This window comes from Salmo trutta, chromosome 24, assembly GCF_901001165.1.
Source record: "Salmo trutta chromosome 24, fSalTru1.1, whole genome shotgun sequence".
Taxonomy (NCBI): domain Eukaryota; kingdom Metazoa; phylum Chordata; class Actinopteri; order Salmoniformes; family Salmonidae; genus Salmo; species Salmo trutta.
This window is the reverse complement of record NC_042980.1, coordinates 23,103,397-23,121,640: the sequence shown is the minus strand read 5'-3', so window position 1 is coordinate 23,121,640 and position 18,244 is coordinate 23,103,397. Positions and strand designations below refer to the sequence as shown.

General features: G+C 41.7%; 1 protein-coding gene across 1 annotated transcript in view; it reads left to right on the top strand.

Annotated features, from left to right (window-relative positions):
* The window catches only part of gli2a (GLI family zinc finger 2a), a 105,976-nt gene that overhangs the window by 21,501 nt on the left and 66,231 nt on the right, over positions 1 to 18,244 (top strand). Inside the window, exon 2 of the mRNA XM_029711571.1 lies at positions 2,004 to 2,145. Within this exon, the coding sequence (XP_029567431.1) occupies positions 2,031 to 2,145 (115 nt within the window). The 5' untranslated portion in view covers positions 2,004 to 2,030. The remainder of the gene's footprint in view (positions 1 to 2,003; positions 2,146 to 18,244) is intronic.

Below are 18,244 nucleotides of genomic sequence, written 5' to 3'. Positions count from 1 at the left end.
ACAATACTAACCTAATTGATAGACTGAAAAGAAGGCAGCCTGTACAGAATAAAAAATATTCCAAAACATACATCCTGTTTGCAACAAGGCACTAAAGTAGTACTGCAAAACATTTGGCAAAGCAATTAACTTTTTGTCCTGAATACAAAGTGTTATGTTTGAGGCAAATCCAATACAACACATTACTGAGTACCATTCTCCATATTTTCAAGCATAGTGGTGGCTGCATCAAGTTATGGGTATACTTGTAATAGTTAAGGACTGGGGAGTTTTTCAGGATAAAAAAGAAACAGCATGGCGCGAATCACAGGCAAAATCCTAGAGGAAAACCTGTTTCAGTCTGCTTTCCACCAGACACTGGGACAAGAATTCACCTTTCAGCAGGACAATAACTAAAACAGGCCAAATCTACACTGGAGTTGCTTACCAAGAAGACAGTGAATGTTCATGAGTGGCCAAGTTACAGTTTTGACATACATCAGCTTTAAAATCTATGGCAAGACCTGAAAATTGTTATATTGCAATGATCAACAACCAATTTGTCAGAGCTTAAAGAATTTTGAAAAGAATAATGGGCAAATGTTGCATAATCCAGGTGTGCAAAGCTCTTAGAGACCTACCCAGAAAGACTCACAGATGTAATTGCTGCCAAAGGTGATTCAAACATGTATTGACTCAGGGGGTTGAATACTTATCGAAGTTATATTAATTAATTGCTTAATTTTTATGATTTTTCTTCCACTTTGACATTTTACAGAGTATTTTGTGTAAATCGCTGACAAAAAAATGACAATTAAATCTATTTGAATCCCACTTTGTAGCACAACAAAATTTGGAAAAAGTAAAGGGGTGTGAATACTTTCTGAAGGCGCTGTATTTAAGTGTACGTTTTCATATTGAGTGACCTCTTAAAACTATGTATAAACATGGTAGTTACTAGTTACAGTACGTTAATGTATTGGTGGCATTTCTTTGGGGGGCCGCACAGCCCTCCATGTGCTCGCCAGAGGTAGCCTGACTGCCATTAGATACCGAGATGAGATCCTCAGACCCCTTGTGAGACCATATGCTGGTGCGGTTGGCCCTGGGTTCCTCCTAATGCAAGACAATGCTAGACCTCATGTGGCTGGAGTGTGTCAGCAGTTCCTGCAAGAGGAAGGTATTGATGCTATGGACTGGCCCGCCCATTCCCCAGACCTGAATCCAATTGAGCACATCTGGGACATCATGTCTCGCTCCATCCACCAACGCCACGTTGCACCACAGACTGTCCAGGAGTTGGCGGATGCTTTAGTCCAGGTCTGGGAGGAGATCCCTCAGGAGACCATCCGCCACCTCATCAGGAGCATGCCCAGGCGTTGTAGGGAGGTCATACAGGCACGTGGAGGCCACACACACTACTGAGCCTCATTTTGACTTGTTTTAAGGATATTACATCAAAGTTGGATCAGCCTGTAGTGTGGTTTTCCACGTTAATTTTGAGTGTGACTCCAAATCCAGACCTCCATGGGTTGATAAATTGGATTTCCATTGATTATTTTTGTGTGATTTTGTTGTCAGCACATTCAACTATGTAAAGAAAAAAGTATTTAAATAAGATTATTTATTTCATTCAGATCTAGGATGAGTTGTTTAAGTGTTCCCTTTATTTTTTTGGGCAGTGTATATATTCTTTTTTTTCTTGTTCTTTTTTTTTCTTTTTTTGAACGCAAGCATATTATTTCTTATTCATTTCGTATTTTATACACATTTTTGGACTGTAATACAGAGTGTAAAATCTGTAGAGCTCCCTCTGTTGGCAACTCGGGCACAGCTGGGGGAACTCACATAGGATAATACAACCAGTGAATGTGTATTTTTTCTGCGTGTGTGTATGTGTTGTGACCAAAACAACCTCCTCATTCCAAAATATCCTAGTAAAAAAGGAATTGTGTCAACAACCTTTTTATTCGCTTTCCACATGTTTTGCTTTAATCTCTCCTTCTCCCTCTCTGTTTCCCTAGGTTGACTCTGCCTCCCTGCTGTCCACCATGGAGACCTCTGCTCCGACAGCCACTGAGAAAAAGGAGCATAAGGGATCAGGTCTGGATGGAAGCAGCTTCTCAGACCTGCCAAAGAAACCATCTCCCACTACTGTGACCAGAGGTATGAATGACTAAGCAGTGGTGGAAAAAGTACTCAATTGTCATACTTGAGTAAAAGTAGATGCCTTAATAGAAAATGAATCAAGTGAAAGTCACGCAGTAAAATACTACCTGAGTAAAAGTCTAAAAAGTGTCTGGTTTTAAAAGTACTTAAATACAGTGGTGGAAAAAGTACTACATGTTCATACTTGAGGTATATTTGGGAAAAAAACACTCAGACATCATTTACGAACGCATTATTTGTTTTTAGTGATTCTGCCAGATCAGATTCAGTAGGGATGACAACGCGTTATATTGATAGATGCGTGAATTGGACCATATTGCTGTCCTGCCTGAGCATTCGAAAACAAGTACTTTTGGGTGTCAGGGAAAATGTATGGTATCATAAATATAACATATTTTCTTTAGGAATGTAGTGGACTAAAAGTAAACTTGTCAATGATATATATTAAAGTATAGATACCCCCAAAAACAACTTAAGTGGTACTTCAAAGTATTTTTACTTACTTTACAGCACTGTGACTAAGAGCTAACACCTTCAACTATACCTCCAGTCTCTGTCTGTACACTATAGCAGTGCTCCCAGTCAGAAGTTGGCGTCTTTGATACCCAAATCAAATACATTATAGGTGTCCCCCTGTCATATGGTATCTCCAGAAGTATTCTTCCAATATTTTCATTCTGAAAATATTTTCAATATAAAATACTTCTTGACTGAAATTGATTGTGCAGAAGGTAAAATCTTGCCTTTAGGTATTGTTTTTCTTTTGGTGGTCCATGTTGGTGTATGCTTTACGTAGTGTCTTATTTATTTATTTATTTCACCTTTATTTAACCAGGTAGGCAAGTTGAGAACAAGTTCTCATTTACAACTGCGACCTGGCAAAACAGTGCGACACAAACAACAACACAGAGTTACACATGGAGTAAAACAAACATACAGTCAATAATACAGTAGAAAAATAAGTCTATATACAATGTGAGCAAATGAGGTGAGATAAGGGAGGTAAAGGCAAAAAAGGCCATGGTGGCAAAGTAAATACAATATAGCAAGTAAAACACTGGAATGGTAGATTTGTAGTGGAAGAAAGTGCAAAGTACAAATAATGGGGTGCAAAGGAGCTAAATAAATAAATACAGTAGGGGAAGAGGTAGTTGTATGGGCTAAATTATAGATGGGCTATGTACAGGTACAGTGATCTGTGAGCTGCTCTGACAGCTGGTGCTTAAAGGTAGTGATGGACATAAGTGTTTCCAGTTTCAGAGATTTTTGTAGTTTGTTCCAGTCATTGGCAGCAGAGAACTGGAAGGAGAGATGGCCAAATGAGGAATTGGCTTTGGGGGTGACCAGAGAGATATACCTGTTGGAGCGCGTGCTACAGGTGGGTGCTGCTATGGTGACCAGCGAGCGGAGATAAGGGGGGACTTTACCTAGCAGGGTCTTGTAGATGACCTGGAGCCAGTGGGTTTGGCGACGAGTATGAAGCGAGGTCCAGCCAACGAGAGCATACAGGTCGCAGTGATGGGTAGTATATGGGGCTTTGGTGACAAAACGGATGGCACTGTGATAGACTGCATCCAGTTTATTGAAATGTTTCAGGGAACGTCTGACAGTGATAAGTGGAGGTCGTTTGACCGCTGACCCATTACGGATGCAGGCAATGAGGTAGTGATCGCTGAGATCTTGGTTGAAAACAGCAGAGGTGTATTTAGAGGGCAAGTTGGTTTGGATGATATCTATGAGGGTGCCCGTGTTTACGGCTTTGGGGTTGTACCTGGTAGGTTCATTGATAATTTGTGTGAGATTGAGGGCATCAAGCTTAGATTGTAGGATGGCTGGGGTGATAAGCATGTCCCAGTTTAGGTCACCTAGCAGCACGAGCTCTGAAGATAGATGGGGGGCAATCAGTTCACATATGGTGTCCAGAGCACAGCTGGGGGCAGAGGGTGGTCTATAGCAGGCGGCAACGGTGAGAGACTTGTTTTTAGAGATATATTTTTAAAAATAGAAGTTCAAATTGTTTGGGTACAGACCTGGATAGTAGGACAGAACTCTGCAGGCTATCTCTGCGGTAGATTGCAACACCGCCCTCTTTGGCCGTTCTATCTTGTCTGAAAATGTTGTAGTTAGGGATGAAGATTTCAGAGTTTTCGGTGGACTTCCTAAGCCAGGGTTCAGACACGGCTAGGACATCCAGGTTGGCAGAGTGTGCTAAAGCAGTGAATAAAACAAACTTAGGGAGGAGGCTTCTAATGTTAACATGCATGAAACCAAGGCTGTTACGGTTACAGAAGTCATCAAAAGAGAGCACCTGGGGAATAGGAGTGGAGCTAGGCACTGCAGGGCCTGGATTCACCTCTACATCACCAGAGGAACAGAGGAGGGATAGGATAAGGATACGGCTAAAAGCTATGAGAATTGGTCGTCTATGAAGTCCGGAATAGAGAGTAAAAGGAGCAGGTTTCTGGGGGCGATAAAATAGCTTCAAGGTATAATGTACAGACAAAGGTATGGTAGGATGTGAATACAGTGGAGGTAAACCTAGGCATTGAGTGATGATGAGAGAGATATTGTCTCTAGAAACATAATTGAAACCAGAAGATGTCAAAGCATGTGTGGGTGGTGGAACTGAAAGGTTGGATAAGGTATAATCAGCAGGGCTAGAGGCTCTACAGTGAAATAAACCAACTAACCAGAACAGCAATGGACAAGGCATATTGACATTAAGGAGAGGCATGCTTAGCCGAGTGATCATAAGGGTCCAGTGAGATTCAGACAGCTAGCCGGGCCATAGGTAGCAAGCTGGCAGAAGATGGAGGGAGGTCTGTTTTTAGCCACCTCGTGCGTTTCCGTCTGTAGATTAGTGGGGTTCCGTGTGGTAGGGGGGACCAGTCCAATTGGCAAAATAGTTATAGTGGCACAAGAAAATTGTCCGATAGACCTATTCAGATAGCAGCCGATAAGACAGCTAACGATTAGCGGGCCGCAGATGGGCGTTCAGGTTACGTAGATACGGAGGGGCCAGTTGGATAACTCCCTCGGGCAAATAACATCGGTAGTCCAGTCGTGAAGGCCCGATGGGGCTCCGCATCGGCAGTAAAACGGGTCCGGATAGGTGATTGTAGCCCAGGAGTGGCTGATGGAACTCTTCAGCTGGCTAGCTCGGGAATAATTGATGTTGGCTCCGGGACCAACATTAGCCAATAGTCACTCGGGTAGCAGCTAGCTAGCTGCAAGATCCAGGTGTAAATGTCCAGAGCCTGCGGTAGAAATCCGGGGAAATGGAGAGAAAATAGGTCCGGTATGCTCTGGTCTGAGTCGCGCTGTACAAAACTGGCGATAGCTTTTCGAGCTAAGGGATAGCTGATGACCGCCAAACGTGGCTAGCTGAACTCCAATGTTAGCCAGTGAACTGGCTAACCTCTGGCTAGCTTCTGTTGTGGATTTCAGATTTGAGGTAAATAATACTTTTTTTAAATTGGTGAGGCGGGTTGCAGGAGAGTGTTTTGAGGTTAGAGTTTTTAGAAAAAAAAATATTAAAAGATATGCGAAGAAAATATGTAAATATATATATACACGGGACACGACAAGAGGAGGACAAAGGACATCTGACTGCTATGCCATCTTGGAATGAAGATGAGTTAGTGTCCAACGACTGGCTCAGTGCTCAGCATTCTTATTGACCCACTCAGTGGCACGTAAAAAAAAAGAGATATGGACAGGGACTGCATGTTTCAAGGATGTCAGAAACTGGGTGATGAAAAAAACCACTATAATGAGGGCGAAAGACCTTGTTCTTACCTCGTGAGTATAAACGTTATAAATTACTAAAGCAGTCTGTGGTAACAGTGGACGGCACAGTGCATCAGAGTCCTCTGACACCGGCGAGGATCGGGAAGTACCTTTTGATATGCTAATGAGCTGTATCTGATATTGTGGCATTGGTAAGTTATATTTAATGATAAGCTTGGTGACCTGCCATAAGCAAAGCCATATGAGCATTAATTGTTTAGAGAAATAGATTTAAGAAAAATAGGATGCTTCTCTCTGCCCTCAATGGCACCTCTTCAAAGAAATCGTAGAAGATTGTTTCCAAACATTTTAATTACATTTATTGTACTGTATCCTATACAGGGTACCCTATTGCAATTATTCAAACCTACATAGACCAAATAATTGTGATAGTTGCAAATTATATTGTAAGTAATATAAAGCTGGTATAGTTTATTTTTATGGAAAGTAGCTGGCAGGCAACTCTTATGTGATGATAACTGTAGTGAGTTTCCATCCGGTCTGAGGAAAAAAAAGAGAGTGCGAGAAAGAGTGAGAGAAACAGAAAGTGTTAGAGAGGGAGGGAGGAAGAGAGAGATACAGATTAAGGGAGAGAGAGAGAGACAGGGAGAGAGACCTCTCATGTATTAAATATGAGACCTCGTGTTTTCATCAGTGAGTATATGTGATGAAATCTCCCCATAACGAGGACTGAGGACCTTGTTCTCGCCTCCAGAGGTTTAACATTATGAATTATAAACGACTGCATGGAGGAGCGGTTCAACTGGACTCTGAAGTCCTTCCTTCTGAGATGGACAAAGACATCTAGCGAGGGCCCACCACTGAAATGTTAATAGAACTTATCAGTCGTACATTTTTACTGTTTAATGAATGGCTTGGTGGCCTGCCATCGCCAAACTATAATCATCATGCATTCTTTATTCACACATTGGCAACAGCGAAAGTAGAACATTTACACCCATACTGACTTTGTTACATAGTTATACTCTTATGTTTCTCATTTGTTTTTGTCCTTTTAATCAGTCTTTTCACTGGTCCTGCAATTAGTATGAATATTTGACCAAATCTGTTCCTGGAGAGCTACCTTCCTGTATCTTTTCACTCCAACCCCAGTTGTAACTAACCTGATTCAGTTTATCAACTAGCTAATTATTAGAATCAGGTGTGCTAGATTAGGGTTGGAGTGAAGTTACTCACCAGGAACAGGGTTGAAGAGCCCTGATATAGGGCATAATGTGAATAAATCAATATGATAGTGTATTATTCTTAGTACATTTCTCAAAGTAGCCAATATCAATGGCCTCATTCACTCAACTCTATTGAAACTACTGTTAAGTCAAAAAGGTAACTAACTGAAGGATTATCAGACCACTTGGTGAAAGGTCTAAGAAAAGCGCCCTAATGTCTGCATTAGCTTCAATGGTAAAACATCCAAGTCATTACAAATGAACAGAGTTCCAACTACGGTACATCGTTTCCCTTCGCTGGCCTGCCCTGGACACATTGGCAGGTTGAACATAAGTGTCTTACAAAGAAGACTCCATTTCAGTTTCATGGAGACATGCCTTGCCTAGTTCAAGGGATACTTCACCGCTGAACATTATTTGGGGTGTTTTTCCAGTTTCCTACATAATTATGAGTGATGAGGTGTTTCAGACATAATTATGCACCATAGCGGTATTTTAGAATTTTTGCCCGGGAGAGTTCAACCAATGATGTCATTGGTTGATTGAGCCTGCTATCTGAACAAAAAATGGGTTTAGTCATGTTTTGTAGTAATTATTGTGGCCTTTGTGTTTTGCCGATTGCACGACGATCACGCTAGCAGCGAGTAGATATGATTGTCCTTGTTCAATAGATAGGAACGATGTTCCTAGCTGCCACATCATTGCAGGATATCTAGGTTGACTCGTTTTCCCGAGCTTTGTAAAGACTACAGCCTGATGGGAGCCCTACTTCCTTATCCAATTGTGTTCCCACCCTCGAAGGCAGGCTTTTCAAAAATGGGTTTGGTACTATTTTCTACAGGTTCATGGGAGCTATGTTACCATACACTGTCTATCCAAGATGGCTAAATAATTACAATGGCTGCTTCTGATGATTCCTCTTTCCAAGAAAAGCTGGACGATGAAACAGTTTTCGATGTTCTTTTACATAAGAGGAGTTGAGACGAGTACATGAATTGCGAGACCAGCAAGCAGCGATGGGGAACCACGGTCAGACTCCGATGGATTGTGTGTATGTGACAGACCATATAGGTTTTGTTGCACACATGGATAGGAGTGTGCTGTAGACCTCTAAGATCCTCTAAGATCAACTGGCGGCAGCAGCCTAGACCAGCTAGACCAGGAAGGCAAAAGACAAACGAGTAAGTTGTTTTGCAGTTGGTACCTAGCTAGCAATATAAGATCTCTTTTCACACAAGGCAGTGCTGTTCAGTAAAGTATAATTTTGTGATCGATTCAACCATAACAGGGCTTACTAGTAACACTACAAGACAATCTAGCCATGTTGAGCTAGCTTTGTTTGCTTTACCCAAAAATGTACTGTAGCCTAATGTTATAGGTAGTTAGCTAACGTTAGCTAGCTAGCCTCAATGTATCTTATCAGGATTAAAACTAGATAAATGTTTTGATGATGATGACGAAGAGTAATGAAATTACTTTGGCTTTATGACTCGTATTAGTCTTTGAATAACTATACCTGTGTGTTGTAGCTACAGTGAGGGGGAAAAAGTATTTGATCCCCTGCTGATTTTGTACGTTTGCCCACTGACAAAGAAATGATCAGTCTATAATTTTATTGGTAGGTTTATTTGAACAGTGAGAGACAGAATAACAACAACAAAATCCAGAAAAATGCATGTCAAAAATTTTATAAATTGATTTGCATTTTAATGAGGGAAATAAGTATTTGACCCCCTCTCAATCAGAAAGATTTCTGGCTCCCAGGTGTTTTTTATACAGGTAACGAGCTGAGATAAGGAGCACACTCTTAAAGGGAGTGCTCCTATTCTTTATTGTGCTGCAGTACGAATACAGACAGTACACAACAATTGCCCATAATAGTGTTTTTGTAATTATTTTGCAGACAATACCGCTTAGTGGCCTAGGGATTATATGTATAGTTTGTTCTATGTGGGGAGAAGCTAGGCACAGGACACCAAATTCCCTTGCCTGCGTGTGTTGTCTGGGCCATTCAAACAATTTATCCTTCACACGATGGACAGTATGTCGGATACAAATAAGTGGATGAATCAAGGAGATGTGAAAGGTCCATAACAACAATCTCCCATTGTATCAAAGTGACTCCGAACATCTCACTGCACCCACCAAACACACCATATAAAAATATTCCCTTTGTAGACCTGTAGTATTTATTATAGGCGTTAGTAGAATATTTGTCTTTACTGCATACAGTATATGTCATACATTGCCATAATGTTTCTGTGTACTGCTGTGTAAACTCACCTCGCTCTCCAGAGCAAATTAAATTTGTCTTGAATACAATCCATGTCTACTTATTTGCTACATTGACAGACTAATCTACTGATTTATTCAAACATGTTTACTTGCCAACAAATTAAAGTTGAAATGATACATCAACTCCCTGCATCATTTGTTTTATCAGTAAGATTGTAGCTAGTTACTTCCCCCAAAAAATCATGAATATCACAATGAATTGATCCAGAAGTAGAAGTCAGCACTTTATTGGTTTCTGACGCAGCTGGAATCACTTAGTCACTTGTCAGTACACATATACCAAAATATTAAATAAACATTTTATCAAACTCCATTATATACATATGTAAAAGAGCTAGCAATATCTATACCATAATGCAGTTGTGAGTATAGTAGGCATTCTATATTATATGACAACATCAGTCTAATATGGATGTTGTGTTGGCTGAATATTCCAGGCAGAGTCCTGAAAGTTCTTCAACTGGTGAACATTGTCTTATGTTAGGCAATGGCACCTTGTCTGACAGAACTTTATGACCTTGGACTCATAGACTATACACTTTTACTCTTGCCAGCCCCGTGCAGTCTTTTCCTCTTCCGAGTCAGATAATCTTGAGGTTGTTCACAGCTGAAATCTTTCATCCAATGGGTCTATAGGATCTCTACTACTAAAGCTGGTGTCAAGGTCAGCAGCAGCAGGAATAATCTGTAGTCATTTTGTTGTTGTAAAATGGTAGCCTAGTGGTTAGAGCGTTGGGCCAGTAACTGAAAGGTTGCTGGATCGAATCCCCAAGCTGACAAGGTAAAAATCTGCCATTCTGCCACTGAGCAAGGCAGCTAACCCATTGTTGCCTGGGTGCTGTTGACTTGGATGTAGATTGAGGCAGCCCCCCGCACCTCTCTGATTCAGAGGGGTTGGGTTAAATGCGCAAGACACATTTCAGTTGAAGGCATTAAGTTGTACAACTAACTAGGTATCCCCCTTTCCCCAATACACACTCAAACAAGGTACTATATCCCCTTGTGTCAATACATCATGCTGACTAACCTTCCACACAATATCCACCGCCAGCAGACACCAATCATTCATCCACACCATCCCATTGTTACTAATAACTCTGCTTTACTCCAATTTAGACTTCAAGTTTTGCATAAACAAAGAAAACTACAGTAGAAGTTGTAGCCTACTTATAAACACGCCAACTAGAACAACATGACACAGGCCAGCATATTTATTTGCTCATCGTGGAGTCATGGAAAGATTTACAGTAGCATTTGGAAAGTAATCAGACCCCTTGACTTATTTTCTTTTTTTAAATGCATTACACCATTATTCTAAAATTGATTAAATAGTTTTTTTTCTCTCATCAAGCTACACAATACCACATAATGACAAAGCAAAAAACTGTTTTTTTAAATGTTTACAAATTAGTAAAAAAATAAAAACTGATAACATTTACATAAGTATTCAGACCCTTTACTCAGTACTTTGTTGATGCACCTTTGACAGCGATTACAGCCTCATTTCTTCTTGGATATGTCACTACAAGCTTGGCATACCTGTATTTGGGGAGTTTCTCCCATTCTTCTCTGCAGATCGCCTCAAGCTCTGTGAGGTTGGATGGAGAGTGACGCTGCACCGCTATTTTCAGGTCTCTCCAGAGATGTTCGATCGGGTTCAAGTCCGGGCTTTGGCTGGGCCACTCAAGGACATTCAGAGACTTGTCCTTAAGCCACTCCTGCATTGGCTTGGCTGTATGTTTAGGGTCATTGTCCTGTTGGAAGGTGAGCCTTCGCCCCAGTCTGAGGTCCTGAGTGCTCTGGAGCAGGTTTTCATCAAGAATATCTCTGTACTTTGCTCTGTTCATCTTTCCCTCAACATGATGCTGCCACCACAGCATGATGCTGCCACCACCATGCTTCACCGTAGGGATGGTGCCAGGTTTCTTCCAGACGTGATGCTTGGTATTCAGGCCAAAGCGTTCAATATTCGTTTCATCAGACCAGAGAATCTTGTTTCTCATGGTGTGAGAGTCCTTTAGGTACCTTTTTGACAAACTCCAAGCGGGCTGTCGTGCCTTTTACTGAGGAGTGGCTTCTGTCTGGCCACTACCATAAAGGCCTGATTGGTGGAGTCCTGCAGAGATGGTTGTCCTTCTGGAAGGTTCTCCCATCTCCACAGAGAAACTCTACAGCTCTGTCAGAGTGACCATCGGGTTCTTGGTCACCTCCCTGACCAAGGCTCTTCTCCCACGATTACTCAGTTTGGCCAGGCGGCCAGCTCTAGGAAGAGTCTTGGTGGTTCCAAACTTCTTCCATTTAAGAATGATGGAGTCGACTGTGTTCTTGGGGACCTTCAATGCTGCAGAAATATTTTGGTACCCTTCCCCAGATTTGTGCCTCGACACAATCCTGTCTCGGAGCTCTACGGACAATTCCTTTGAACTCATGGGTTATTGTGTGTAGATTGATGAGATATTTTTTATTTAATTTAATATTTTATCAATTTTAAAATAAGTCCATAACGTAACAAAATGTGGAAAAATGGAAGGGGTCTGAATACTTTCCAAATGCACTGTATACTAGTTCCTGGTGTTGATGACGCTACAGATGTTGATGGGATCGGACTCTGTAAATGGACACATAGGCCAGTCACGTTAGCCTCTGCGGTAGTTAGTTAGCTGGCTATGGGTTAGATACAGTCCGGTAGGCTGTAGCTAACATTAGCTAACGTTTGCTTGCAAAGTTACAAATCACATTGCCAGATAGCAACTGGGAAATTACATTGATTTGCTTTGGAATGTCTAGCCAGCATATTAAGAAAACTAACTAGCTTCGTTTAGATAAACAAATGTAGTTCGCTGGCTACGATATCTCTGCTCGACTTCTTAGCAAGGTAACCAATGAAATGTTACCCCAGCAGCCTGTGCTTGCTTGTAGTTTGCACATCCATGTAATGAGCACCACACCATGACTAAACGTTACAGTTGTTGTCGACACCACAAAAATATAAATAAATAGTTGTTCGCAAGCTGATGTTCTATGAACGAGTGGCTGGTCCAGTGAGTAATTTTAGCAACCTGTTGACACCCATTCTCAGCTGGATCCACCTCGACAAGGCCGGTACTACGTCCTGAAATCGCTATGAATGATGGATATTGTGGTTTGCTTTTAACCAGGAAATTCACATGGCCCGTTTTATACCGGTGAGACGCAGAAATGCTTGTATTTGGATGTAGTGAGGAAATTCTAGATTTTTCTAACACAAATATATGTTAGTAACATATGAATGGACATATACCTTGAAAGAGCAGCAGTGAAATGTCCCTTTTAAATTGGAGTTCATGCCTCTTAAACCATAATGGAAGAATGTGTAGCCCCTATTGCTCTTAGTGCAAGGGGCCCTGACTAGAAGGGGAGGGGATGATGTTGGCTTGGCATGAATCCGCCTGTTCCTTGATATGCATCAGGCTGTTTCTTTAGCCGGGCCTTGTTAATGATTTTAAATGGGCACCCACGTTCTCTGTGACAGCCCGCATCTGTCTGGCAGGGCAGGCTCTTAGTGTGTGTGTGTGTGTGTGTGTGTGTGTGTGTGTGTGTGTGTGTGTGTGTGTGTGTGTGTGTGTGTGTGTGTGTGTGTGTGTGTGTGTGTGTGTGTGTGTGTGTGTGTGTGTGTGTGTGTGTGTGTGTGTGTGTGTGTGAGCGAGCTGTAAGGCTGCAACATGACCCCTAGCCTGTAGGAGTTATTGGTCTGTCTCTCAGGTTGTGGTTCGCCAGTTGTAGGAACATGTGCACAGATCAGGTACTTCATACCGGGACAGTAAAACATTCAAAGCTAAAGCAAACCTTGCCTGGCTTTAGCAGATTCTCTTTCACACCAGCACGGGAAGAGGGATGTGTAGGCATAGATAGACACAAGCTGTGTTCGAATACCCATACTATCATACTGTATACTACATATTTAAGGAGTGTATATACTATTAGTTAATTTTAGTATACTGTAAATGCACGGTATCCCTTCAGTTGAGTGTACTAGCGCTTTGCTTGTCTACCGGAAGTTGATGCTGTTGCTATGCAACTTCTTGCTAGCTTGTTAGCATAGCTAACAAATTACCAGCTAGACATTTTATGTCTTCATTAGCAATGTCCATTAAGAACGCTCAACGACTATACCTTTTAGCTAAGCTAAGAATGCTGTGAATAAGTCAATAAACGTTGGGTAGTTAGTTAGATACCATTTAGTTAATATACTGGCAAGCAGTATATCTTAAATTATTTTAGACTTATTCTGACTATTTTGAGGAAGTGTATACTGGCTACGTCATCTCAAGATGGACAAACGGTACTATTGCCACCTTTTTCTCGTTTTTTTTTCGAGTTCGGCTAGCGCCAGCCAACCGAAGCATGCATAAGGCTTTTGAGGTGTGCGTGAGAGGGGGAGCAAGGTGCGTCTCTCCCATAGACCTCTCTCATGGTCCCTGGGCTGCTCTGCTCTGGATAAGGTGCAACGGAGGTTAGGCTGCTGGCAGAGAAAAATGTGACCAGAAAAAAAGGCTACCCGCCTGGTTGTCCACAGGCAGCATCACTCCAAAGGGACAGACAGACACAAATCTTCCTGAGAAAGGGATTTCTGCTCTTTCTTTCTTACTAAATGGGAATACCTAGTCAGTTGTACAACTGAAATGTGTCTTCTACATTTATCCCAACCCCTCTGAATCAGAGAGGTGCAGGGGGCTGCAATAATCAACATCCACATCTTCGGTGCCATGCTCAGGGGCAGAGCGACAGATTTCTACCTTGTCAGCTCAGGGATTCAATCCAGCGACCTTTCGGTTACTGACCCAACACTCTAACCACTAGGCTACCTGAGGCCCTTACGCTGCTGTGGTACTGTGGCCCCATGAAAAAGCAGGGAGAGAATAGAGGATCTGTGACTCAGCAGTTAGCCAGTGCTGTCTGACCTCTACCTCCTCCCTTATATGTTGAACTAACTCCATGGTCCCTCCTCTGGTGTTTTAAACTGATCAAATAATAAATATCCTGATGAGTGGAATATTCTCTGTACTTTTTAAGATATTCATAACGTTACTCTAACTGCACAACGTGGATGAGTGCCTTCGTATTCGTTCCCTTTGTCTTTAAAAAGAGTAAACAAGACAATGCAAGAGATAAATAGTTCTGGTTACTGTCTTGCGCAAGACGCCACCTCCATTGACCTTATTATTTCGAAAACAACTTGACACACACATTTGAAAATCCCATAATATATGTATCTTTAATTTCCCCAGTATATTGTCATGTTGGGAAAGAAAGGACCAACTCTATCCAGTGTCATCTATTTCATGACATTGTATCAATACTGCATTGGCTAAGACCCGATACCTGAGAAGACTATACCAGGCAGGTCTTACAGGAAGGCTAAGCTATTGACTGGTTCGGCCCAATTCTGCTTTCCTGTCAGGGCGCTCCTCTTCTATAACACACAGAGACAGATATCATTACAGAGCGGGAAAGACGTTCATTTTATTTTTATGGTCATGTTCCGTCAAACTGTATAGATCCTCCTAAAATGGTGTCTTATTTTACAGTAAATAGGTTATATTTCATATCTAATATGTTTTAAAATAGGTTCATACAGAGTCTGTCCTGGGCAGACAGCTCAATACATTTCTTTATACCTTTATACCTTGACTCTAAGTCTACATCAGTGTAAAACAGAGCTCCTTGGAAAACAGATTGTTATACTGAGGAGTTTCAGAAGTTACTCTGCCTCTGTCGGTAGTCATTAGAGCAAGTTCAAGTCTGAAAAAGTTGTTGCCTACATAGGCTTCAGCACAGGGTCCAATACACTTCTGTTCTCTTGCCGGAAATTGGACACGGGTTGGGTTTTTTATTTTACAGTTGATTCTCTGGATAGTTGTTACATAAAGTAAATACATTCCTATGCCGAGTTCAGATTAATATTTAAGATGCTGAGAACACTACTGTGATCACAATGAGTGTGTGTGTGTATTTAATTAATTAAATTAGCACAGTATAGTACATCAAAGTAACAGTACAGTCTCTGTACTGTCTCTTTTCTATAGATTGACAGAGCTGAATACTTTGACAGAGTTATGTCTCTAATGTGGTTATGAAGCATAAATCATTCTGTAATAAAAACACATCTCTGATATTGGTTGTTTCTTTGGAACGTTCATCTGCCTCCTGCCTTTTGCTTCAAAGCTTCTAGTTAAAGTGAAGAAAATAAACTGTGTGCTTTGGGCACCGTCTGCCTAACACACGTAAATCTCTCCTTACAAGATGTCGCACACACACACACACACACACACACACACACACACACACACACGCACACACACAGCGTCCAAAGACAACATGTTAGGAGTTGAGAACAATATATGGATACTTCAGGGGATTTGCTGACACCCTTCCTCTCTCTTTCTTTCTCTTTCTCGCCTTCTTCTTTTTCTCTAACAGCACGCCGTTCCCAACATGTTCTGTTTAATCCAGGTCTCCAACTCTGAGATGTATATTTCCTGTTTTGGGTACCTGATATGGATCTGTCGGTCAGCCCTGGATGGGCTGTAGAGTTCTGGTTCTCCCCTTTCCCCCCTTGTGCCCCCCCCTAGGCAACCCCTGACCTTTGCCTTCTCTAAATGGGGGGGGGGGGTTTACACATCCAAAATAATAACAGTAGCTAGCTGGACAAAACAAGGTCCACTACATAAAGAAAACGGGAATGTCTGCCAAACGTAGACCTCTAAAAAGACCCCCACCCCTCACCCCATGTAACTCTAACTCTTATCAACCTGAACTAAGAGCCTTCCACGCCTGCTTTCATCCACTAATGTACCCCTTCAAGCTCACGGTTCAAGTGAACAAAAATAAACCACTGAGGAGTTAAACAAAAATGTGTGTAAAACTGTAAACACAGACAGGGGTGCTTATGTAAACAGGTCTGTTCCTATAGCTGGGGTAAATGGGCTACAGGCTATTCATATGGCTGGTCTTCTAGGCTATAGCAGGACAGGCTGAGGCCAGAGGAGTCCATCTTTTGTTGTCGGGGAAAGTTAATTCCAATATTGATTGTGAACAACCAGAGATATATTATTGCCACAATTGATCAAATCACAATTCTTTACTGTTCTTAGCTAATTTGACACTTCACCTAAAAAGAGCTATTGGCCTATAGCCATCGCCAGTATTAGAGCGCTTTGTGACTGTGCTGTTGCAGCTCTGTTAAGCTCAGGAAATTGACTTGTAGCGACACTAGAATTTCTGCTCAAGCTGGAGGAGTTGGTTTTGCTGGTAATTACAGATCTAAGGTTACACTGCTGACAACGGCTGGTAATACCACAACATTAGCAATTAGTCTCCTTATGGATGGCTTTTAGTAGTAGAGAGAGTCACATATCACATGTTCAATCCCCTGCACCTGTAAGCCAGACAGACTTTGTCTAAGTAAAATCCAGTCAAATAAACAGACAAAAGGAAGGGTTTTAAAACATGTTTATTTTGGTTTAAAAAACAAACAGAAATGGTTTAATGTTTTTTCATTATTTGTTGGGGTCGCTTTTGTCCGAAATAAGCATCAGGTCAGCTTAGCTTGACGATGAGTAGGAGAAGAAATTCAATAAACATTGTGTGGTCAGTGCAGCAGTCAGCAGCAGCGTGAATCCTGTCTGAAACAAGAAAGCAGTACGTCCCAAATGGCACCCTATTCCCTGTAGTGCACTACTCTTGAACAAGGCCCACAGGGAATAGGGTGCCATATGGGACAAGCCCAGTGTGGCCCACGGCCCTGACACCAGGGCTACTGGCCTTCCTCCAAGGACAGAACGCATGCAGGCAGGCATGCAGACGGCATGACTACAGTAAACTGTGTGACCAGCAAAATAAGCAGACAGGGTAGCCTGAGTAAATGCAGCAGACCCAGGAATAACAAACAAACAGAGGCATCCCAGACCAAAACTCTGTCCTGGCTGGAGACAAGTATACAGTTCTCCTAGAACAGGGTCAGGAAGGAAGGAACAGCCAATCCAAGAACCAATCTATGCCTTATGTTTTCCATTGTGTAGCGCTGAAGTCTCCTCCATTTTTCTTGTTTGGTGAGTAGTGCAATTGAGGGCAGAATCAGTTCAGTTCTGCACATATCCCCTGCACTATGCAATGGAGTAACAACGTTTCCTCCACTCTGAGAAAGTCCTTTCTATCACTAGTTAAATTACAGTATATACAGTACACCCTGTAATTATACTACAGCCTTGAGACCTCAATGTATGGTTGTCATGGTCCTGAGTAACATGTAAACAAGCCGCTACCAGCCCTATGGATAACTAGTTCGTAATCTCATACATCAGACAGCTCTGGGAAAAGTGTTGGAGGATGAGAATAAGGATGGATTTGGGAAAAATAAATAGTAATTTTCATAACAACTGGGTAGGAATGGAGTAAGTGATTGAGTGAGTGAAATCCCTTCATGTAAGCTCTTTGGTTAGGAAGTATGGAGATTTTGAGGATTCCCTCATACCTTCTATGTTTCATTAAAATTTAATTTACACTGAACAAAAATATAAATGCAACATGTAAAGTGTTGGTCCCATTTTTCATGAGATGAAATACAAGATCTCAGATATTTTCCATATGTACAAAAAGCTTATTTCTCTCAAATTCTGTGCACAAATTTGTTTACATCCCTGTTAGTGAGCATTTCTCCTTTGCCAAGATAATCCATCCACCTGACAGGTGTGGCATATCAAGAAACTGATTAAACAGCATGATCATTACACAGGTGTACCTTGTGCTGGGGACAATAAAAGGCCACTCTAAAATGTGTATACCAC